The sequence below is a fragment of the Scyliorhinus canicula genome, chromosome 10 (assembly GCF_902713615.1).
Source record: "Scyliorhinus canicula chromosome 10, sScyCan1.1, whole genome shotgun sequence".
NCBI lineage: Eukaryota > Metazoa > Chordata > Chondrichthyes > Carcharhiniformes > Scyliorhinidae > Scyliorhinus > Scyliorhinus canicula.
In genome coordinates this window covers 71,596,914-71,621,723 of record NC_052155.1, presented here as the reverse complement: position 1 = coordinate 71,621,723, position 24,810 = coordinate 71,596,914, and the positions used below count along the sequence as shown (strand labels likewise).

The window sequence follows — 24,810 nt, the reverse complement described above, 5'->3', positions numbered from 1 at the left end:
TTTGAAATTCTTGATGTATCTATGTAATTAAAATATAAAACAAGAACAAATATTTCTTTCATGAAATGAGAAGCATTTATTTTATAAAGTGCACGGAGTAAATTAAAACCAATGACAGGATAATTAAAACTAGACAACAAAGCTCCTGCATTCCAGGAAACCTTTGATGCAGTCTCCGTCTGCCTGGTTACAGTTATGGCCATAGGCTTTCCTATGAAGGGGTATCCCTTTCACAGTGGTGGACAGCTGCTGAGGCTATTTTATCAGGTAAAACTTTAAAAACTGGCAGAGACTCCACCTCAAGTTGGAGATGTCCTCTCCTTAACTGAACTGCAGACTTGCTCCTCCTGAACTGGAAGGCCTCTGATTTCCCTTCCAGCTTCAAGATATTGCCCAACAGTGAACCTGCGCTCTGGCCAATAACCAATTTGTGGAAAATCATTGCAAGTGAATGTTTCCCACAGAGTGCGAAGTTGTGACCCCAATTTGACCCTGAGGATGGAGTCCCGAGCCAAAACCCGAAATCCTGAACCAAGTGTAGTCTTCTGGTGAGGCAAGGTTTTCAGATGTGGGATAATTGTAACCAAACATCTGAATATGGACTGGGATTCTCTGCCATGACTTTGTCCCGCTACCGCTGCTAGCGAGGACGGAGAATTTGGTGCTCAGCCAAATCTCCCCTTCACTGCAGTGGGACCGGAGAATCCGGCTGTCGTGAATGGACGGAGAATCCTGCCCATGATTCAGACCTATTTCAATCACGTTCTTCCCTACCTTATTTTAATTTTTCCGTCATAACTTTTTCAGCAATATTTCTGATAGCACTGTCTATCCTGGCAGATCACTGATCGGGAGAGCTTCTGAAAATGTTAACTATTTTTCCCAGATCGCCCACGTCTTTCCAGCATTATCTGTTTTTGGTTCAGATTTTCAGCATCTGCAGTATTTTGATTTTGAAATATTTTAATGTTAAAGCACGAGATAAAATAGGCATGATGTGCAAAGGAATTTTAATATTGATGTTTGCAAATAGTACTTTAGGAGGACATGTTTTAATTATTTTTCTTTTGAATTCAGTACACCATTCCCCCGGCTCCCTTGCTGTGGCTCCTCAGCCAAGGTAAATCTCTGTTGCTGCCGATTACTGTTACGCTGTGGATGATTAGAAGCTAAATACTTTGTTACACGTCTATAAATTTGACCATTAATTGAAATTGCAACGTACTTTTACAAAGTGGTGAATCAGATTATTTAAAAATGAACAGTAACCTGCAAAATATTTGTGGTCAGATTAGTATTTTTATTAGTGCAACAGCATTCCTTTTAAACAAAACAGACAAATACTGGGAAATCTCAGCAGGTCTGACAACATCTGTGGAGAGAAAAGGGAGCTAATGTTTAGAGCCTGGACGACACTCTGTCAGAACTGGAAATGGGGTCAAATTTATACTGCTGTTGGTCGGGGGGGGGGGGGGGGGATCGGGCAGTAGGCTGGATAGATAGGTGGAGATTGACAAGTATGCCGTGGGCAGAAAGACAAAAGGAATGGGGCAAAGAAGGGTGCAGATAGTGGCTCATGTGAATTGCATAACAAAGGTAAGCAGTGTGTCAAAGGGCAACTAGGAACGGTGAACAGATGGCCAGAGTGGGGTAGGGTGAGAGGGGGGACAAAGAAAGAAAAGTACAGCACAGGAATAGGCCCTTCGGCCCTCCAAGCCCATGCCGACCATGCTGCCCGACTAAACTACAATCTTCTACAATTCCTGGGTCCGTATCCCTCTATTCCCATCCTATTCATGTATTTGTCAAGATGCCCCTTAAATGTCACTATTATCCCTGCTTCCACCACCTCCTCCGGCAGTGAGTTCCAGGCACCCACTACCCTCTGTGTAAAAAAAACTTGCCTCGTACATCTACTCTAAACCTTGCTCCTTGCACCTTAAACCTATGCCCCCTAGCAATTGACCCCTCTACCCTGGGGAAAAGCTTCTGACGATCCACTCTGTCTATGCCCCTCATAATTTTGTAGACCTCTATCAGGTCGCCTCTCAACCTCCGTCGTTCCAGTGAGAACAAACTGAGTTTATTCAACAGCTCCTCATAGCTAATGCCCTCCATACCAGGCAACATCCTGGTAAATCTCTTCTGCACCCTCTCTAAAGCCTCCACATCCTTCTGGTCGTGTGGCGACCAGAATTGAACACTATACTCCAAGTGTGGCCTAACTAAGGTTCTATACAGCTGCAACATGACTTGCCAATTCTTATACTCAACGCCCCGGCCAATGAAGGCAAGCATGCCATATGCCTTCTTGACTACCTTCTCCACCCGTGTTGCCCCTTTCAGTGACCTGTGGACCTGTACACCTAGATCTCTCTGACTTTAAATACTCTTGAAGGTTCTACCATTCACTGTATATTCCCTACCTGCATTAGACCTTCCAAAATGCATTACCTCACATTTGTCCAGATTAAACTCCATCTGCCATCTCTCTGCCCAAGTCTCCAAACGATCTAAATCCTGCTGTATCCCTCTGACAATCCTCATCGCTATCCGCAATTCCACCAACCTTCGTGTCGTCTGCAAACTTGCTAATCAGACCAGTTACATTTGCCTCCAAATCTATATACTAGGAACAGCAAAGGTCCCAGCACTGATCTCTGCGGAACACCACTAGTCACAGCCCTCCAATTAGAAAAGCACCCATCCATTGCTACTCTCTGCCTTCTATGACCTAGCCAGTTCTGTATCCACCTTGCCAGCTCACCCCTGATCCCATGTGACTTCACCTTTTGTACCAGTCTGCCATGAGGAACCTTGTCAAAGTTCTTACTGAAGTCCATAGAGACAACATCCACTGCCCTACCTGCATCAATCATCTTTGTGACCTCTTCGAAAAACTCTATCAAGTTAGTGAGACACGACCTCCCCTTCACAAAACCATGCTGCCTCTCGCTAATACGTCCATTTGCTTCCAAATGGGAGTAGATCCTGTCTCGAAGAATTCTCTCCAGTAATTTCCCTACCACTGTGAGGCTCACCGGCCTGTAGTTCTCTGGATTATCCTTGCTACCCTTCTTAAACGAAGGAACAACATTGGCTATTCTCCAGTCCTCCGGGACATCACCTGAAGACAGTGAGGATCCAAAGATTTTTGTCAAGGCCTCAGCAATTTCCTCTCTAGCCTCCTTCAGTATTCTGGGGTAGATCCCATCAGGCCCTGGGGACTTATATACCTTAATATTTTTCAAGAAGCCCAACACCTCGTCTTTTTGGATCTCAATGTGACCCAGGCTATCTGCACACCCTTCTCCAGACTCAACATCCACAAATTCCTTTTCTTTGGTGAATACTGATGCAAAGTATTCATTTAGCACCTCGCCCATTTCCTCTGACAATGGTGAAGGAAAAATGGATTGATGGAAGAAATGAAAATGAATTGATAGAAATAAAATAGAGTGTAAATGGTGGTGATCAAGGCCGAGAAGGGGGCTGATAACGGCACATTAAGAGATCAGAATGTGTTAACGGCAGAACAAAGGTAAGCAGTTTGCCAAAGGATAACTGGGGTCAGAAGGCTCAAATGGAGTGGGAGGAGGGTGGACAATGGTGAGGGAAAGACGGATTGATGGCAGAAATTAAAATTAATTGAGAGAAATAAAAATATGGTGATGGTGGAGGAGAGTGTTGATAGTCTAAAGTTATTGAACTCAATGTTAAGTCCGGATGGCTGTAACGTGTCTAATTGGAAGGTGAGATGCTATTCCTCCAGTTTGCACTGGGCTTCACTGGAACATTGCAGCAGATCAAGGACAGACATGTGGACATGAGCGCAGGACAGTGACTTGAAATGGCAGGCAACAGGAAGGTCTGGTCCTGCTTGTGGATGGACCAAAGGTGTTCTGTACTTCTTTAAATCTAGTTACTCTTTCGCAAAAAACTTTAACAGAATTCAAACTTCTCACTCTGCAAAATGCTGGATGTAGAAAGCTGTGGGTTCACTAAATCACCAACAACAAGGAATTCCAACAAAGCTACTTTATTCCTGAGCTCATACACTTGTGCTCTGCCTGCGCTCCCTGGCATAACTCCCATTTTCCCGCTATGTGACCTGTTTTGTAGACGGGTCATCACTTTCTCAGATGACCACTCTATTTAAATGCTACATAAAGCTGCCCACGTGTAAAAACAGGCCTAGAAATATACCTACAAATTTTGTCAGGAGCCTGGCTTTGTGACTTATTTATAATTATAGAATATAAAAGTCTAATTGGGAACTGTTCTCTTGAGTTGAAATTTACTTCCAATAGGCTCAATATTATTCGAGGAATAAACACTATTTCATATCACCAAAGAAAACAATTTCCTGCCGACCAATCTTTTTCCATGATGCAGCCTTGTTCAGGTTTCAAGTTTTTCAACAACATTATAACTGCTCTTTCCTTGAGTCTTAAGTTTTGCTTGCCCGCTGGAGTTAGTGCAGAAACTCTGCAGAATCTAGACTGTTATCATCTTATTTATGGAATCAACACCAATGCCCATGCTTGATTCGCAGACAGCTTTTCTAAACCTAGTGCATCTTAATTTTGAGCATAAAGAATAGCTTTCAGATGATAAGTTTTGCCAAATAATTACCCCCCTCCCGCCTCGCCACGACACCACGCAACCATTGGTAGCTCTATGTGGATCACACACTCCAATCCTTTGCATGCTCCATGTGTGCCAGGCACCACCCACCCACCCACCCGCCAACCAACGCATCCCTTAAACTGACCAGAGAAAACAGTCTGGACGGTCAAAACCTAGTATTGTAGGTGTTGGTGATGTACAAGACTGCAGTTAACTACAGAATTTGGAATTTGTAGCGATTACATTAAATATTAGTTTGCCACTAACATTGCAATTAATGCTGAAGTCTGTTTATATATGACAAGTTTTATTAAAAAGGTATAGGCAATTTGGGAAGCAGAAAATAGGTGTTTTTCTCACTGCCACTGACTGAAATGAAAGATTTGCAGTACAGATGGTTATGTATGTCAACTCTAAAAGATAAAACCTGATAAAGAATATTGTTTTTCCATTGTAGCACTGTTCCTTCCATTGGTAATTGCAGTCAGAGTCGCCAGAATATTCCTGAGCCTTTGAATTCTGGTTGTTTCCTGCCTGTCCATTCAGATGTATGGCGTAAGTAAGCAGGTTAAGATAACTGGATAATAAGTCATTTTAATTATTAAATGCATTTTCAGTAATTTTATTAAATATTAATGGCTGACAACATATAGGAATATTGGTTCAAAAGGAAAATATGACTTTTATTGGACTGTGCAAAATAGCATTAGAAACTTTCACCTTCAATTATTTTAATGTCTTAGACACAGCCAAAATGCTTCCCACGCAAAATTTTGCCTTGCAGTTCAGTCAGGTTTTAAGTAGGTGAGTGCAGCTACTCTTGTGCACAACCGTCTCCAACTGAGATAAATGACGAGTTAATCTGATGTCAGTGTACGAATCAGGGAATAACAGGAACTTAGTAAAAGGCAATGCAAAGATTTTGAAGGACTTTAATTGTCATATTAGCAACACAAATTACGTAATTTGGAGGACAAGCCTGAGGGTTAGGATCATGTTAATTACTTGTAAAGGGTGACCAAAAAGTTGATGAGAAGGAAGTAAGCAGAACATGAGAATAAACTCGCAAGAAATAGAAAAAAAAGGAGCATCTTTAAATCAGTAAAAAGGAGAGTAGCAGAAGTAAATGTTGGTCTCTTAGCAACTGAACAGGAGAAATTATAATAAGAAATAAAGAAATGGCAGATCATAAGTAAATACTTTGTATTATTATGACCAGGTGAGGAATGGTACAATAGTACTTCTAAGTTGATCACAACAGGATTTTTAAAAAAAATAACTGGGAATGTGCCAATATGTACCTAATGTCGTATTGCAAGGAATTCAGTCAGGCTAGGTTTTCTTGAGTTTAAACACATAAGGGTTCTCCTAGGAGATCCGGGGCCCCTGGGTGATCAGGCTCTGGGAAGGGTGGCACCTTGGCAGCGCCACCGGGCATCCTGGCCGTGTCACTCAGGTGCCACCCTGGCACTGCCAGAGTGCCCAGGTGGCACTGCTAGCCTGGAAGGGTCACTGCCAGGGTGCCAGGCTGGCACTGTCAAGGTGCCTAGGTGGCATTTTGCCTGCATCAGGGATTGGGCCCATGGGTGCACTGCCCTTGTGAGGTGAGATGCGGGGCGCTCAATGACCGCCTTATAGATGAGTTGGGGTGTTGAGCGGGGTCCGGAATCTGCAGTGGGGGTTCTAGAGATTGTGGCACCATTTAAAAATGACTCCCCAACCTCTTATGCACTGGCGAGTGGAACTCGCTCGTGCAGGAAATGGAACAGAGGCCTCGAAGGGGCGCTCCTCGCCGAGGCCCCGGAATGAAGCAGAGTCCCATTTAATTCCCCATTGTTGCTCGTTCTGGGTGAGTGTACCTAACACTCAATTGGCTCTGTTTTATTCCTAAGCTCTAGAGTCGCCAGGTATCTTGATGATACCGCCATGAGGCTCAAGTTCAAGTTCAGATCAATGACTCAATACACCAGTTAGTAAGTTCAAACAAGACACGTTTATTATTACAGTTATTTGCCACTCATGCATATAAAACTAAGACTAAACTGTTCCTACCACTACTAGGCCAATACTTATCTAAAATAAGGGAACTGCCGGATCAGAGAACAATGGCCTCTTGCTTTGTCCTGGATCCGCAGGCTTCCAGTTGGTGTGGACTAAAGGGGTCAGGAGTGTCTACTCTTGTAGTGTGCGTTGCATGACACTTACTTGTCGGTGTAGCAATTGGCCAGACCTCTCCTCACGTTCAAGTTCCTGGAGAGCTGCTGCAAAGGTGTTCTGCTGGGAGGGCTGGCTAAGAGAGAGAGCTGGGGTTGGGATCTCTGTCTTATACTGTTTTGGGTTTTGCGCCCATCTGGGCGGACCCTCTATAAACTTGCAATCGATTGGGTCTCTTCCCAATCGATTAATTGGAATTTCCCCAATAACGGGGCTGTTCCTCGATCACTGGGCGGTTCTTGGGGCTGTTTGTATCTTATTGTCCGGGACTCCTGCTGGCGCCGAAGAGTCTAGCTTGGCCTTTCTTATTCTTAATTGTGTCCATTGTGCCCGGGAATCACCGGGAATCGCGCAATTAATATGCGCAGCTTGTTAGTTTCTATACTGTCTGGTTTCTTCACAGACAGAATCCACAGAGAGGTTCTGCAACCTGCTTGCCTCTCTGTCATTGTCCAATTTTCCCTGCATGCAACTCAATGTTCCATTTTATGTCGGGAAGTGGCCAGCTTCGGCGGCTACACCATTTAACACCCAACTAAACGCGCTTGGCAGGAGCCTCTGTTTCATTTCCATTAAATCTCGCCCTGAGATTTGTTCATGACTGTTGTATCCTGTTGTCCTTGGTTTTCATCTGGAAACACTGTTTAGAATTTGAAGTCTTTGGAATTTCTCTGTCTGCTATCCACAGTACGATATAAGAAGGTAAGGTGAAAGTTAGAGAGACAATTAAAGATGGCTATGGGTAATCCCTGATTCCTTTTTTGTCATTTGTTTATGTTAACATGCGGGCTGATGTTTGGGGGTTGGTGGGAGGATGGGATCGTTGTTATGGGGTTTGATATATTTGTTGTCGATTATTGTTTGTTGTTGGTGGGTGTAAAATCGGGAGAAAAATTGTGAAAAAGGAGAATAAAAATATTTTTAAAAAAAAAGTTAGAGAGAGAAAGGAGAAGCCGACAGATGTTAATTTTCCAAATTGCTCCCAAAGCAGAAGACATTTCAAAACGGTCACTCCAATCAAATGACTTCTCTCGCCGTAATGATTGAGTATTACACAGAAAATCATGTCTGGGCAAGCCTTGACTATTGTGTTATGGCCTAGGTGATTATTTTTTACGTTCAAGTCATTACTTCTAAATGACTCATTCTCCCATTTAATGAGCTAGGAGGAAGATCTCAACACCTTGAAGGTGTAGCCATTGCCTCTGTACTTTCCATCTCCAACCTAACAGAAATGGAAGGTGGCTATTATAATGAGGCAAATGGTGGCAACTATTTTAAAGTTTGTCTATTTTTTAAGTGACCCTTGACATGCATGTGTGGAATTCCATGGAAGGCCTGCCTGGACATGTCCTAATTGTAACTCACATTGGAAACTTCCAGAATTTGCAGGTGCAGACATGTCATGTGATCGTTGGCAGCTCTATTAAGTCCGGCTGTTTGTTTTAACAGTTGAAACTGCCCTTTTAAAAAAAGTTCCATACGCGAGTCGAGAAGATGAAATTGAAGTTTAATACTTGATATCAACACACTCTGTAACTATACCTGTCTTCACAATAGAAGACTTTAAAGAAATACCAGAAATTGCCATTAGTGTCCAAAAAGGTTAGGAGGGGTGATTGGGTTTTGGGCATAGGGAGTAAGTGAGGGCTTAATGTGTGTTGCTGCAGACTTGATGGGCTGAATGGCCTCCTTCGGCACTGTATGTTCTAAATGGCCATCTATATGTTTGATCTGAGTATTAACAGGGTTCTCAGTGAGGGGCTGTAACTTCACTGCCTGGCCAAATATTATTTTCCTGAAGTTTATATATGTAACTTCATAGTTAGAGGATTTGGGTACATAGTAAACGCTGACATTAGGATATTGTTGAACTCCTCCTGAATTATATCAGTCAGACTGCACATAGCTACGTGTTACATTAAGTAGGGTACTCACAAATTCAACCATTGAGGCAGCTTATCCTTTATATAGGAAATTATCTGTTGTAACTTTCTGACTGCGTAAATTTGTTAAGATCATCGTTTAAATATGTTCATGTTTTTACAATATAACTTTTACAGCCCTTAGTCACCAACGTCAAGGCAGTGGTTATTCTGTATCTCCTGCAAGAACTTCTCTGAGGTAATACTTTGTACTAAGAACTTTTATATTCCAGGTAAATTCAAATGGAGGAAAATCGTCAATTACTACAGTATGTTGGGCAGCACGGTAGCATAGTGGTTAGCACAGTTCTAGGGTCCCAGGTTTGATTTCCGACTGGGTCACTGTGTGGAGTCTGCACGTTCTGCCCGTGTCTGTGTGGGCTTCCTCCGGGTGCTCCGGTTTCCTCCCACAGTCCAAAGATGTGCGGGCTAGGTGGATTGGCCAGGCTAAATTGCTTTTAGTGTTCAAAAAATGTTAAGTGGGGTTACTGGGTTAGGGTAGATTCATGGGCTACAGTAGGGTGCTCTTTGTAAGGACCGGTGCAGACTCGATGGGCCGAATGGCCTCCTTCTGCACTGTAAATTCTATGATTCTGTGTTCTATGTGATATCATTTAAATTGCTTTATCGTTTGATTCAAAGTTAATGTCAAGTGCTTTAGCTAAAAAGAACAATTTTTGGAGGTGGGGCGAATCTTTTTAGGGCAGCATAGTGATGCAGTGGTTAGCACTGTTGCATCACAACACCGAGGTTCCAGGTTCGATCACAGCTCTGAGTCACTGTCTGTGTGGAGTATAATCATAGATAATCATTGAATTTGCAGTGCATAAGGAGGCCATTTGGCCCATCGAGTCTGCACAGGCTCTTGGAAGGAGCACCCTACTTAAGCCCACACCTCGTCACCTCGCTTAACCTTTTTTTTGGACACTAAGGGCAATTTAGCATTGCCACTCCATCCAACCTGCACATCTTTGGATTGTGGGAGGAAACCGGAGCATCCAGGGGAAACCCACGCAAACACTGGGAGAACGTTCAGACTCCGCATAGACAGTGACCCAGGCCGGGAATCGAAACTGGGACCCTGGAGCTGTGAAGCAACTGTGGTAACCACAGTTAATAATGATTGCACGTAGGCTTACATTAACACTGCAATGAAGTTACTGTGAAAATCTCCGAGTCGCCAGGTTCTGGTCTGTGTTTGGGTACACGGAGGGAGAATTCAGAATACTAATCACTGTGCCACCATGCAGATTCTCCACGTGTTAGCGGGGTTTCGCCCCCACAACCCAAAAAAAGTGTGCAGGATAGGTGGATTAGCCACGCTAAATTGCACCTTAATTGGAAAAAATGAATTGGTTAATCTAAAGTTTAAAAATAAATTTTGGAGATGGAATTTTCCCGTTCCCAATGCCACAGATGCAATCACTCCCTCTCCACTGCAAAACACCGACCCCCCCTTTCTCCCCCACCTCCAACATCTCCCGCATAGGAAACAGCCTTCTGACAGCTGGTTGGAGGATCAATGGCCCCTTGTTTTACTGGCCTCATTCTTGAGCCACATTAATCCAAATCCTAAACCATGACCATTCCCATGTAGGGGGAGACCATAAGCACAGTGAACCTTCCTTATTTTTAAATCATCAGTTGGCTTCCAAAGACACCTTCATCCGTTCGCACTCCCCTATCTGCCTCAGCATGCCGACCTCTGCTGATAAAGTTATGGGCCGCCATTGTTCCATTTCTAGGCCAGCGAAGAATCTGGACCGATTCCTGCTGGTGCTAGGAGCAAAGCTGGCATGCCGTTTAATGGCATGCACAAAATCTTTCAATGAGGATCGAGGTTGTTGCTGGACCTGAGGGGCAAGGATTAATCTTGCTGACAGGTCACGCTTCTTCGAGATCGGGAGATCGCCCCGATCTCAGGATACTGTTGCAACCCCCCCCCCTCCCCAAAAATCGCTGGCAACAGCCCCAAACCTACTCTTTGTAGGAAGCACTTCGGAACAAAGAGACAGCCTCTTTTTTAAAAAAAACTGTGGTTAGAAAGAACAACTGCTCAAATGAGGAAGTACTTCAGAGCTAATGGACCCCTGGAAAGCTATATAAGTAAACAACAATAAGCCTTCCATTGAAATTGCCTGGACCTGTCAATCAAGAGGCTTTTAAAAGGCAATGGTCTGTGAAATTGAATGTAAATAATGCAATTCAAAGCTTTTAGGTTTCTAGGCATGCACAGAGGTTTGAGAAAGTTAAAGAGCAATCAATTTAACTGTGATAAAGCACTTAAAAGGTTTCAACCACAGGGGAGACATTTACCTTCATCTCACAGATCTTTGATCTGGACAAGCTGAAAGACAATTTAAAGGTTTTAAAGGCTACAGATGGGAAGACCAGCCAAATGACCCCATCCCAGAAAATCCCCCCCACCCCCACCTCTCCTGAAGAATCCCGCTCGACAACCTGGATGAGGGTACACACCCAATTTCCCTCCATCAGAGTGCAGGCCACCAGGTCCCTGTTTCTTAGAGCTTGCACCAATTCACGCTGGCGGGTCTCCTGGCGGCGGGGGGGGGGGGGGGGGGGGGTGCAGGAACATCCCTGGAGAAGGTGAATCGGGCTTCCTGCCCAATAATATTTAAATCAGGTTTAATGAGGTGTTTGCATGTTCCCACCGGATCTGGATGTCGTGGTTCTGTATTCAGAAGAAATGTTTTTTTCTTTGCCCATGATATAGTACAAAAGTTCTGATGCTTCTTAAACCCCTTCCAACAGTTATTCAACACAATAAAACTGGGAACATTAGTGTGCAAGGAAGCCTGTTGATACTTTAAAAAAATAACTGTCTCTTACATGACTGACATTTTCATGAAGCAAAAATTAATTTAAGGATTCTAAAAACACACAGTGGATTAAAACAGATAGAATGCTAAAAGCAATATTCAGCAGAGGACTGCTAGATGATTGAATCAGTTAAGTTAAATCTACAAGCCTCTGGGGCTAGTTTGCTTTTTCTGGATTAAGTCTGAAGAATCTTTTTGTATCAGTGCAGTGGAGGCCTTACATTCATTATTTCACAGTTTGTTAAAATTATTGATAATGGATTTGAAGTTCTCGCACTAAATGTTTTGTTTATTTTGTTTCTTGTATAGTTATTCCAGCCTGTTACCGACCAAACCTTTGCGTGAAGATGTCATGGGGAAATCTAGTACGTATTAGCATTTTATGATTCAACAATTACTATGATCAGATATTGTTATGGGCCAGGGTTTAGAGAACCCCAAAGTGTATCATGGAGTTCACCTGACCCACAACTTTTAATGGATTGTAGTTATGGGGAGTACAAGGGCCTACTCTGCAGGTGTGATGCAACAGAGATCTACAGTACTCTTAAATTAAAACAATGTTTCTTTATTAACCCAGTTAGCACTTTGTAAACCCACAGTAAACATCTTCACCACTATCAACACCAATAAATCCCCTCAAGAATACAGTACGCTCTCAGTAACTCTTAATCTTTCCTTGCAACATCCATAAGACAAAAAATAACTTTTTACAGAAAGACATCAGGTTTAACTTCTCTATAGAAACAGGTATTATTTTTAAATCACCAAATGATCTGGAGACAGTCTATGGATTGCAGAGAGAGACTAATTCACCTTCTTGCTGTGACTGCAGCTATCCAGCTCTCAAAATGAAACTAAAACTCACCCTGTAGCAGACAGCTCAAAGCGAAAGTAAAAGCAGACAGACTGCCCAGCTCCACCCACTCTCTGACATCACTGCAGCGATCCGATAAACACCCATTTCTTAAAGGTACTCTCACATGACACCTCCCCCCAAGAAAAAATAAATAAACAATCAACTTCAAGATGGTTTCATTTTTCACCTTTTCACTTTCCTTTAAGAAATATGGACAGCGAATATACGTTTTTTTTTCAACGAAACAAAACACGCAAACATTTATAATAACATAGTCCATTTTAGTTCTTCTTCCTCCAACTGGAATCCTCTTGATTAACAAGACACTTTGGATAAGAAGGTCTCTGCACGATCCAGCCATTTCTCTACGCCTCGGCATTTCTCTTTATAAAGTCAGATACTTTAGTTCAATCTGATCACTGAGTCCCTTGTAATTCTCCAAGACAGGAGCATTGGTTATCACAGCTTTCAGGCAGTCAAACTCCGGTGTCCACTTAAATTTTCAACGTTTCTTCAGCAAGTCCATTAGTGGAGCAACCACGCTACAAAAATTTGGCACAAATGTACGATCAAATCTACTCAAGCCAATAAATCGCATTATTTCCCTTTGTGTCGAGGGTATTGGAAACTCCCCAATAACTTTTATTTTCATATCCCGTGGGACCATTTGACCCTGTCCGATTGTATGGCCCAGGAAAGTGACTTGGGCTATTCCAAATTCACTTTTGGCTAGGTTTACCACCAAACCCGCCTCCTCAAGTCGATCGAATAACTCCATCAGATGCTTTAAATGTTCTTTCCATGTCTGGCTGAAAATTACCAGATCGTTGATGTATACCCCACAATTGGGTAATCCTGAAACAACTTTGTTCGTTAACCGTTGAAATGTGGCTGGGGCATTTTTCATGCCAAATGGCATAACTTTGAATTGGTATATACCATCTGGAGTCACAAAAGCTGAAATCTCCTTCACCCTTTTGGATAAAGGTACCTACCAGTAACCTTTAAGTAAATCCAGTTTGGAAATAAAAGCTGATTGTCCCACTTTCTTAATGCAATCCTCCAAACGTGGGATAGGATAAGAGTCCATTTTTGAAACTGCATTAACCTTTCTATAGTCCACATTGTGTACCATCTGGTTTTGGTATACCATCAATATGGGTAAACTCTATTGGCTGCAACCCACTTCAATTATGCCATTTTTAAGCATACTTTCAATCTCTTTGTTAACCTGTGCCAACTTTAAAGGGTTAAGTCTATATGAATGTTGTTTAATTGGAACAGCATTTCCCACATCTACATCATGTATAGCTATTTTAGTACTTCCCAACTTAACTCCACAAACTTGCCCATGTGATATCAATAACACTTTCAGGTCAGTCCGTTTTTCCTCTGGAAGGTAACTCAACAATTTATCCCAATTTTTAAGAACATCCTCGTTTTCCAATTTAATTTGAGGTATGTCAGATTCAAAGTCATCTGGATTTGAGTCGCCACTTTGAGTTAGAATCTCCTTCCCTCTCAAAGTACCTTCTAAGCATATTCACATGACACACTCGGTGAGTTTTCCTTCTATCCGGCGTTCGTACTACATAATTCACCTCACTTAATTTCCTTTCAATGTGATAAGGACCACAAAACCTTGCTTTTAAAGGTTCAGCTACCACTGGTAACAAGACTAAAACTTTATCTCCACTGGCAAAACCACGAACTTTAGATTTCTTGTCCGCTACCAGTTTCATCACATTTTGTGCAACTTTTACATGTTGGTTGGCCAATTCACCTGCTCTTTTTAATCGTTCCTTAAAATTTGACATGTAATCCAATCATGTAAGTTCCGATTTCTCACTCAACAATCTTTCCTTAATCAATTTAAGTCGTCCTCTTACCTCAAACATTATTTCAAAAGGACTGAATTTGGTTGACTCATTAGGAGCATCCCGAATTGCAAACAGTACAAATGGAATTCCTTTATCCCAATCCTCTGGGTAATCTTGACAATAAGCCCTCAACATTGTCTTTAATGTCCGGTGCCACGGGCGGGATTCTCCTGTACCTGGCGGGGCGGGGGGGTCCCGGCGGGACGGAGTGGCGTGAACCACTCCGGCATCGGCCCGCCCCAAAGGTGCGGAATCCTCAGGGTCTGCACCTTCAGGAGCTAGGCCGGCCAGCTAGGCGTCATGTCAGCCGGGGCCAAAGGGACTCCGCCGGCCAGCGAGAGTCCGCGCATGCGCGGGTATGTCAGCAGCTGCTGACGTCAACCCGCGCATGCGCAGGGCGGGGGTCACCTACGTGTTGGCCATCGCGGAGGCTGACATGGCCGACGTGTAGTAAAAGAGTGCCCCCACGGCACAGGCCCACCCGTGGATCGGTGGGCCCCGATCGCGGGCCAGGCCACCGTGGGGGCCAGATCGCCACCCCCCCCACCTCCCCAGGACCCCGGAGCCCGCCCACGCCGCCAGGTCCCATTGGTAAGGGACCTAATTTGATCCACGCCGGCGGGACCGGCAAAAAAACAGCGGGCAGCCTCGGGGCCCATTGAGTGGTGCCGGTCCCCGCCATTCTCCGGGGCAGGTGTCACGACTCACGCCTCGCCGACGTTTGGAGAGCCGGAGAATTCGGCGGCCGGCGGGGGCGGGATTCACGCCGACCTGTGGCGATTCTCTGACCCGGCGGGGAGTCGGAGAATCCCGCCCCACATTTCTAATGCTCCCTGCGATTCTGCATGGTACGCAGTTGATTTAAATTGTTTTATTCCTAAGCTATCCATAACTTCTTTGAATAACCTTGAGGTAAAATTCGATCCTTAATCCGATTGTATTTCTGTGGGTAGTCCATATCTAGTAAAGAATTTAATTAACTCCTCAACAGTCTTTTTAGCTGTAATATTATGTACTAGAATAACGTCTGGAAACCTAGTAGACACATCCATTATAGTCAAAAGATGTTGATTCCCACTTTTCATTTTAGGAAGCGGTCCTACGCAATCAATTAAGACCCTTGTAAAAGGTTCCTCAAATGCTGGAATGAGTATTAAGGGTGCTGGTTTTCTCACTGTTTGAGGTTTTCCTATCACTTGACATGAGTGACATGATCGACAAAATTTAACTGCATCTTTATGTAGTCCAGGCCAATAAAAATGTTTTTGTGTTTTAGCTTGAGTTTTCTTTACTCCCAAATGACCTCTCACTGTTATCTCATGTGCTACTCGCAACACCTCCTTTCTATACCCACCCGGCAAAACTACTTAATGAACTTCTGCCCTCTTTTCATCCGCCTGCGTATGTAAAGGTCTCCATTTTCTCATGAAGACATTGTTTTTACGGTAATAGCACTCCAGTATACACTCAAACTCCTCTTCCGTGTATGCTTTCTGACACATCCATTTTATTTCTATATCTTTGTTGTAACTCCGCCAATTTTCCTGAACTAAAAATATCCGCCACATCCTCCACCTGCTCTTGTTCTTTTTCAACCATCTGATCAAAAATCGTTTCTGATAATTGCACTTCCACTTCATCTTCACTCTTTGATTTCTCCTCTTATCTTAACCTGTGACTTTGCGACCTTGTTACAACCTTGTTAAGATCCCAGGATATTCATCCTCCAACACAGTTGTCTGATTTTCCACTGGCTCATCAACCACAGTAGGCATCACTCCCATCTGTGATCCAGTTATATCGTTACCCAAGATAAACTGTATTCCTGGACAAGATAGTTTCTCTATTATTCCTACTACCACTTCACCACTCTTCACTGGACTTTCCAACCTTACCTTATATAATGGAACACTATTCTTCTCACCCTGAATTCCACAATGACCACCTTTTCTGGCAATATTCTTCCCAAACTACATAACTCCTCATCCCTTACCCTTAAAGATTGACGATAAGAACTAGGAGCAGTGGTAGGCCATCTGGCCCCTTGAGCCATTCAATGAGATCATGGCTGATCTTTTTTCGACTCAGCTCCACTTTCCAGCCTGAACACCATATCCCTTAATCCCTTTATTCTTCAAAAATCTATCGATCATTACCTTAAAAACATTTAATGAAGGAGCCTCAACTGCTTCACTGGGCAAGGAATTCAATAGATTCACAACCCTTTGGGTGAAGCAGTTCCTCCTAAGATCAGTCCTAAATCTACTCCTTATTTTGAGGCTATGCCCCCTAGATCTGCTTTCACCTGCCAGTGGAAACAACCTGCCCACATCTATCCTACCTATTTCCTTCATAATTTTATACGTTTCCATAAGATCTCCCCGCATCCTTCTAAATTCCAACGAGTACAGTCCCAGTCTACTCAACCTCTCCTCGTAATCCAACCCTTCAGCTCTGGGATTAACCTAGTGAATCTCCTCTGCACACCCTCCAGTGCCAGTACGTCCTTTCTCAGGTAAGGAGACCAAAACTGAACACAATACTCCAGATGTGGCCTCATTAACACCTTATACAATTGCAGCATAACATCCCTAGTCTTAAACTCCATCCCTCAAGCAATGAAGGACAATATTCCATTTGCCTTCTTAATCACCTGTTACACCTGTAAACCAACTTTTTGCAACTCGTGCGCGAGCACACCCAGGTCGCTCTGCACAGTGGCATCTTTTAATATTTTATCATGTATATGATAATCCCTTTTGCTTTTATTCCTGCCAAAATGGATAACCTCACATTTGTCAACATTGTATTCCATCTGCCAGACCCTAGCCCATTCACTTAACCTATCCAAATCCCTCTGCAGACTTCCAGTATCCTCTGCACTTTTCGCTTTACCACTCATCTTAGTGTCGTCAGCAGACTTGGACACATTGCACTTGGTCCCCAACTCCAAATCATCTATGTAAATTGTGAACAATTGCGGGCCCAACACTGATCCCTGAGGGACACCACTAGCTACTGATTGCCAACCAGAGAAACACCCATTAATCCCCACTCTTTGCTTTCTATTAATTAACCAATCCTCTACCATGCTACTACTCTACCCTTAATGCCATGCATCTTTATCTTATGCAGCAATGTTTTGTGTGGCACCTTGTCAAAGGCTTTCTAGAATTCCAGATATACCACATCCATTGGCACCCCGTTATCTACCGCACTGGTAATGCCCTCAAAATATTCCACTAAATTAGTAAGGCACAACTTGCCCTTTATGAACCCATGCTGTGTCTGCCCAATGGGACCATTTCCATCCAGATGTCTCACTATTTCTTCCTTAATGATAGATTCCAGCATCTTCCCTACTACCAAAGTTAAGCTACCTGGCCTATAATTACCCCCTTTCTGCCTACCTCCTTTTTTAAACAGTGGTATCGCTTTTGCTAATTTCCAATCCGCCGGGACCACCCCAGAGTCTAGTGAATTTTGGTAAATTATCACTAGTGCATTTGCAGTTTCCCTAGCCATCTCTTTTAGCACTCTCGGATGCATTCCATCAGGGCCAGGAGACTTGTCTACCTTTAGCCCCATTAGCTTGCCCATCACTACTTCCTTAGTGATAACAATCACCTCAGCTGTCATAGCCTCATTTCCATCAGTCACTGACATGTTATTTATGTCTTCCACTGTGAAGACCGACCCAAAAAACCTGTTCAGTTCCTCAGCCATTTCCTCATTTCCCATTATTAAATCTCCATTCTCATCCTCTAAAGGACCAATATTTATCTTAGCCATTCTTTTTTGTTTTATATATTTGTAGAAACTTTTACTGTCTGTTTTTATATTCTGAGCAAGTTTACTCTCATACTCCATCTTACTCTTCTTTATAGCTTTTTTAGTAGTTTTCTGTTGCCCCTTAAATATTTCCTAATCCTCTCGTCTCCCACTAATCTTTGCCACTTTTTATGCTTTTTCCTTCAATTTGATACTCTCCCTTATTTCCTTCGATATCCATGGTTGATTCTCCCTCTTTCTATCGTCCTTCCTTTTTGTTGGTACAAACCTTTTCTGAGCACTGTGAAAAATCGCTTGGAAGGTTCTCCACTGTTCCTCAACTGTTCCACCATAAAGTCTTTGCTCCCAGTCTACCTTAGCTAGCTCTTCTCTCATCCCATTGTAATCTCCTTTGTTTAAGCACAAAACACTAGTGTTTGATTTTACCTTCTCACCCTCCATCTGTATTTTAAATTCCACCATATTATGATCACTCCTTCCAAGAGGATCCCTAACTATGAGATCATTAATCAATCCTGTCTCATTACACAGGACCAGTTCTAGGACCGCTTGTTCCCTTGTAGGTTCCATTACATACTGTTCTAGGAAGCTATCGCGGATATATTCTATAAAATCCTCCTCAAGGCTGCCTTGACCGACCTGGTTAAACCAATCGACTGTAGATTAAAATCCCCCATGATAACTGCTGTACCATTTCTACATGCATCAGTTATTTCTTTGTTTATTGCCTGCCCCACCATAACGTTACTATTTGGTGGCCTATAGACTACTCCTCTATCAGTGACTTTTTCGCCTTACTATTCCTGATTTCCACTCAAATGGATTCAACCTTATCCTCCATAGCACCAATGTCATCCATTACTATTGCCCGGATGTCATCCTTAAATAACAGAGCTACACCACCTCCTTTACCATCCACTCTGTCCTTCCGAATAGTTTGATGCCCTTGGATATTTAACTCCTTTAACCAGGTTTCAGTAATGGCCACTAAATCATAGTCATTCGTGATGATTTGTGCCATCAACACATTTACCTTATTCCGAATACTACGAGCATTCAGGTAAAGTACACCTTTGTTGGCTTTCATACCTCTGTTTTGAATCTTAACACCTTGATAAGTAACCTCTCCTAAGTTATTTTACCTCTTAACTTCTCTCCTAATTTTCCTTGTCGTTGAACCCATATCTTCATGTAACAACCTGCCATGTCGCTTTCCATTTATGTTTTTACTTTCCGTTTTATTCCTTTTGGTATTACTGGGCCTATTCACTGAGTTCCCCTCAGTCACTGTACCTTGTACTGTCGCCCTTTTTGATTTTTTGACTATGGCTTCTCTGCCTTGCACTTTCCCCCTTACTGCCTTTTGTTTCTGCCCTTGTTTGACAACCTTCTGACTTCCTGCATCGTTTCCCATCCTCCTGCCAAATTAGTTTAAACCCTCCCCAACCGCTCTAGCAAATAGCCCCCCTACGACATCAGTACCAGTCCTGCCCAGGTGTAAACCATCCAGTTTGTACAGGTCCCACCTCCCCCAGGACCGGTCCCAATGCCCCAGGAATCTGAAACCCTCCCCTTGACACCATCCCTTCATCCACATATTCATCCGATATATCCTGTCATTTCTACTCTGACCAGCACGTGGCACCGTTAGTAATCCTGAGATCACTACCTTCGAGGTCCGATTTCTTAACTTCCTTCCTAGCTCCCTGTATTCTGCTTTTCGGACTTCATCCCTTTTTTTACCTATGTCGTTTCTACCGATGTGTACCACGACCACTGGCTGTTCACTCTCCCCCTCCAGAATGTCCTGGACCCGCTCCGAGACATCCTTGATTTGAGCACAAGGGAGGCAACGTACCATCCTGGAATCTCGTTTGTGGCCACAGAAATGCCTGTCTACTCCCCTTACAATTGAATCCCCTATAACTATGGCACTGTCACACTTATCACCCCTCCCCTCTGCAGCAGAACCAACTGTGGTGTCACAAGTTTGGCTGTTGCTGTTTTCCCCTGAGAGGCCATTCCCCTCAACAGTATCCAAAGCGATATATCTGTTCTGCAGGGGAATGGCCACAGGAGATTCCTGCACTACCTGCCTCGCTCTCTTGCTCTGTCTGGTGGTCACCCATTCCCTTCCTGTCTGTGGAGCCTGAGCCTGCGGTGTGACCACCTCTCTATACGTGCTATCCACGATGCTCTCCAACTCGCAGATGCTCCAGCTCAGAATCTCAAGCTTCCAGGAGCTGTAACTGGAGACACTTCCTGCACACATGCTGACCCTGGGGACTGGAACTGTCCCCAGCCTTCCACATGGAGCAAGAGGAGCAGACCACGCCTTAGAGCTGTCCTGCCATAAATTTTTCCTTTAAATTAAACCTTTAAAACTAGCTCCCGTATCTCTTAAAATTCTTTACCTGCTCCTTCTGGTACACATGAGTAAACTTTACCCACACAAGTAAATTCTTGCAAGTGATCTGGCATCTCCTTAGCAATCACCTCTTGATCAGGCTGTACAATCTTTTGCACCTCCTTCGTTTCCCTTGGGTTTTCCTTTCCCACTTTAACAAATCCCACTGTCTTATCCTGTTTTACCACATCAGCCTTCCCATTGCTTTTCTTCAACACCAACACTGTGTCTTTACATGGCCTAGTTTATTACAGTGAAAACATTTGAAATGTTTCATGTCTCTTCCACCCTCCTGGATTTCCTTTTTAGTCTGAGGTACACTCTCCTTATTAACTCCCATCAGATCTCCTTTACCTTTACCACTTGAGTATTTCTCTTTTCCCCAGTTTCAATCCCTCACAGGCTGAAACTGATGTCGGAAACCAAGCTTTAATTCATGAACTAATTCATAATCATCTGCCATTTCTGCTGCTAACCTCGCAGTTTTAACCCTCTGCTTTCCCACATGAGTTCTCACTACATCAGGAATTGAATTTTTTAACTCCTCCAAAAATATAATTTCTCTGAGAGATTCGTACGTTTGGTCTATTTTCAAAGCCCGTATCCACCCATCAAAATTACTCTGTTTGATCCTTTCAAACTCCATGTATGTTTGACCAGGTTCTTTCCTTACATTTCTAAACCTTTGTCTGTAGGCTTCAGGCACTAATTCTTATGCTCCCAAGGTGGATTTTTTCACCACCTCATATGTCCCAGATACCTCCTCCGGTAGTGATGCAGACACTTCACTAGCCCTACCAGCTTTGTTTGAATCAGTAATACCCACTTGCCCGGTGGCCATTTCATTTGTTTAGCCACCTTCTCAAATGAAATGAAAAAGGCTTCTACCTCCTTCTCATCAAACCTTGGCAGTGCTTGGACATATTTATGATGTGGAGATGCCGGCGTTGGACTTGGGTGAGCACAGTAAGATGTCTTACAACACCAGGTTAAAGTCCAACAGGTTGGTTTAAAATCACTAGCTTTTGGACCACCGCTCTTTCCTCAGATGAAGGAAGTGCTCCGAAAGCTATTGATATTAAACAAATCTGTTGGACTTTAACCTGGTGTTGTAAGACTTCTTACTGGACATATTAAATAGATTCCCACCAAGCCTTCAACTATGAAGGTCTTTCTCACTATCCTCCAACTGTACGTTTCCCTTTATGTCTGCCAATTTTAACTGATTGTCATGTTTCATGACCATTTTCTGAAGTTCAAACTCTCTCTCTTTTTCCCTTTCCTCTCTCTCTTTTTCTTTTTCCCTGATCTGCCTTTCTCTTTCTTTTTGTTCTGCTCGGGCTATTCTTTCTTTTTCTCTTTCTTCTCTCTCCTTTTCTTTTTCCCTGTCTGTATCTCCCTTTCTCTTTCTTTTTATCTCATTGCGTATTCAAGCTGCTTTAATGCTTTTTCATGTACAAGTTGCTTAATCTGCAACTGGAACTTTGTCATTTCCAATGAGACAAATTGTATCTCAGGCAATTTTAAATGCACAGTTACCGCGGTAAGTACCTCTTTTCGTAATCTGTCAGTTAATGCTAACTGCAATGTTTTTGCCAAATCTAAAAGCCTGTTTTTAGTCACTGTTCATAAGGTACTGCGTGTGACCGTCTCCATCCGCAAAATCTTTAGAGCCTCTGAAAGAGCCATTGTCCACAACACACTCCCTACCTAAGCTGGAATACCATGGGCGGGATTCTCTGACACCTCCCCCCTCCCCGCCGGGTCAGCGAATCCACGGGAGGCGGCGTGAATCCCGCCCGGCCGTAACAACGCCGGCTGCCGAATTCTCCGGCGCCGATTTTCGGGTGTGGGCGGGATCACGTTACGCCTATCGGGGGCCGTTGGCAGCGGTCCCCCCGGCAATTCTCCAGGCCCCGATGGGCCGAGCGGCAGCGCGTTCCTGGCCAGTCCCGCTGGCGTGAAATGGACATGGTCCATCCTGGCGGGACCTGGCTTGTCAGCCGTCTAGCAGGGTCCTCGGGGGGGGGGGGGGGGGGGCACGGGTGGATCCGGCCCAGGGGCCCACCCCATGGTGGCCTGGCCCGCGATCAGGCATTTTTTTGGGGGTGGCACATTTTTGGGTTGTGGGGACGAAACCCACGCAGACACGGGGAGAATGTGCAAACTCCACACGGACAGTGACCCAGAGCCGTGATCGAACCTTGGACCTCAGTGCCGTGAGGCAGCTGTGCTAACCACTAGGCCACCGTGCTGCCCAACTCATTTCTTCAAGGCACTCTCACATGACAATGTGTTAAATTCACAATACAACTTGTTCCTGTGTAACAATGTGAAAATAGTGAACTCTCTTTGTTTACTCACATCAGTGGGTCATGTTGCTTGGCTTAAACAAATATAACAGGAGTAGGCCATACAGTAAGTCCTCATGTTAAGTTGTGGCTGTGTTCCTGGAAATAGTGACATTAAGTGAAACAACAATGCGAATCATGGTTTCCCATCGGAATCAATGTTAAAATTGGAGTTAGGTTCCGTCGGACATTTCTCGCCCAGAAACAAAATCAATATACAAATTGAAATACTGTACCATACGTGTTCAGCACTGAGTTGCAAGCTGAAATAACTTGCAAAATAAATTAAATCATTAAACATAAAATAAATCCTGTATAAATTCAAATTAGATCACATTCGCCAGCCTCTATCTCCTTAAGCAGCCTCTTGGGTTCAGGATGAATTAGCCAACATCTCTAAAAGGCAGGACTTCTATCCAAGTGAGGACGGATGTCTCGCCTGCTGCCTATCTTTGCTCATTAGAGCGTAACATGGCGGCCATCCTGCCAGAGACGGATCCCCGCCAACTCTCCAGCTGGTGGGGGTCGAGCCCCTGCCATCCTAAAAAATCAGCCTCTGGTTTTAATGCGGACTAGAGTATCAAAGTTGGAGGTGAGGATGTGGTTGAGTAAATTGGTATCTGCAGAAATATCATGGTGAACAGATGGCCAAAGCTAGATAGATGCAGCAGGATTGGGAGGTTGAGGATGAATTTGGGTGGAAAGCAACAGAAGGAAATGATCGGAGTATCACTGGCTAGGCCAGTATTTATCACCCATTGTCCTTATCTGTGACTGTCTCAATGGAAGCAGCAAAGCTACTTGAAATAGCAAGGTGAGGGAGGAGGCTGCAAATGTGGGTGGGAAAGTCTATGTGGATGGGGAGAAACAAGGATAGAAGACCCGGGAGCTCTGTGGTGAAAGAACATGATGCATTGAGGATGAAAAGTCGTTCTGCAGAGGCTGAAGGAGGGGAATAGCGAAGATGTGTCTGTGATAAAGTTATTATCGTATTGGGTGGATGGTATAAAAGCAGGATTTTGAATGAGGAGGGAGAGCGATTGAGCAAGGTGAGATGCTCAGAGAAAAAGGAAGGCAGACAGGCTTGTGATTTGGTGATGAGACATATCACCAGTATGATAGTTAGCATTCTGAATGAAGAAACTGGTGGATGGTATAGCGAAGCAGAGAGGTTTCATACTTGTGTGATATCCACCATTTCTTTTACGGATGATACATGCTGGAGCGGTTAGTGCCTGGGGAGGGAAGAGCGGTTTTGATTCTGTTAATCTGTTCTTTCCCTTTTAGAACTGATTAACCCATTGTACTTTGGTAGCATCTTATGTTTTAATATCTAACCAAATCATCAACCATCTTTCTAATTTCCTTAGCATTTCCCTTTCCTTTCTACTTCTTCACTATTTGTATGTTCTTTGTTAATTTAGTAACCTGATTTGTTTAAAGGATGGAAACTTGTTTAGTAGCTCTCTCATTTACTGAGACGATCTGTTCCATCATTCCATTGATACTTCCTCTCTTTCTCCTCACCGTTACTTTGTTGCTCTTCGTGCACTTGTTCATCTCTAATGAGAAGAATTATAAAACTATGACTGTTCTCTCCACAGATGCTGTCTGACCTGCTGCTATTTACTGTCTTTTTGTTTCAGGTTTCCAGTATCTTGCTTTTTATTTAACAGGTAGTTTTCTTCTTTTAATAACATACAGAACCACAATGTCTCTGGAAATGGGGAAGATATCTTCCCTAAATATCTTATTAATGAAGCTTTTTTCAAAACGTTATCTTCACAGGGCTTGCTAGAATAAGAGATTGGGAAGGTTGATGTGCTCGAACCTGTATTTTGCCAACTTGACTAACTGGTGTGGGAAAATGGTTTGAGGTTGAAATGTTCATTGTTTGTTGCATTTTTCTCCTC

General features: G+C 43.6%; 1 protein-coding gene across 3 annotated transcripts in view; it reads left to right on the top strand.

Annotated features, from left to right (window-relative positions):
- si:dkey-181m9.8 (E3 ubiquitin-protein ligase RNF31) overlaps nucleotides 1-24,810 on the top strand; it is a 104,004-nt gene that overhangs the window by 9,067 nt on the left and 70,127 nt on the right. For 2 of the 3 annotated variants that reach the window (XM_038809166.1, XM_038809164.1), the window contains 4 exons: nucleotides 1,078-1,120; nucleotides 5,087-5,184; nucleotides 8,907-8,967; nucleotides 11,918-11,973. In XM_038809166.1, the coding sequence (XP_038665094.1) occupies nucleotides 1,078-1,120; nucleotides 5,087-5,184; nucleotides 8,907-8,967; nucleotides 11,918-11,973 (258 nt within the window). The remainder of the gene's footprint in view (nucleotides 1-1,077; nucleotides 1,121-5,086; nucleotides 5,185-8,906; nucleotides 8,968-11,917; nucleotides 11,974-24,810) is intronic. The other variant, XM_038809165.1, reaches the window with a different exon arrangement.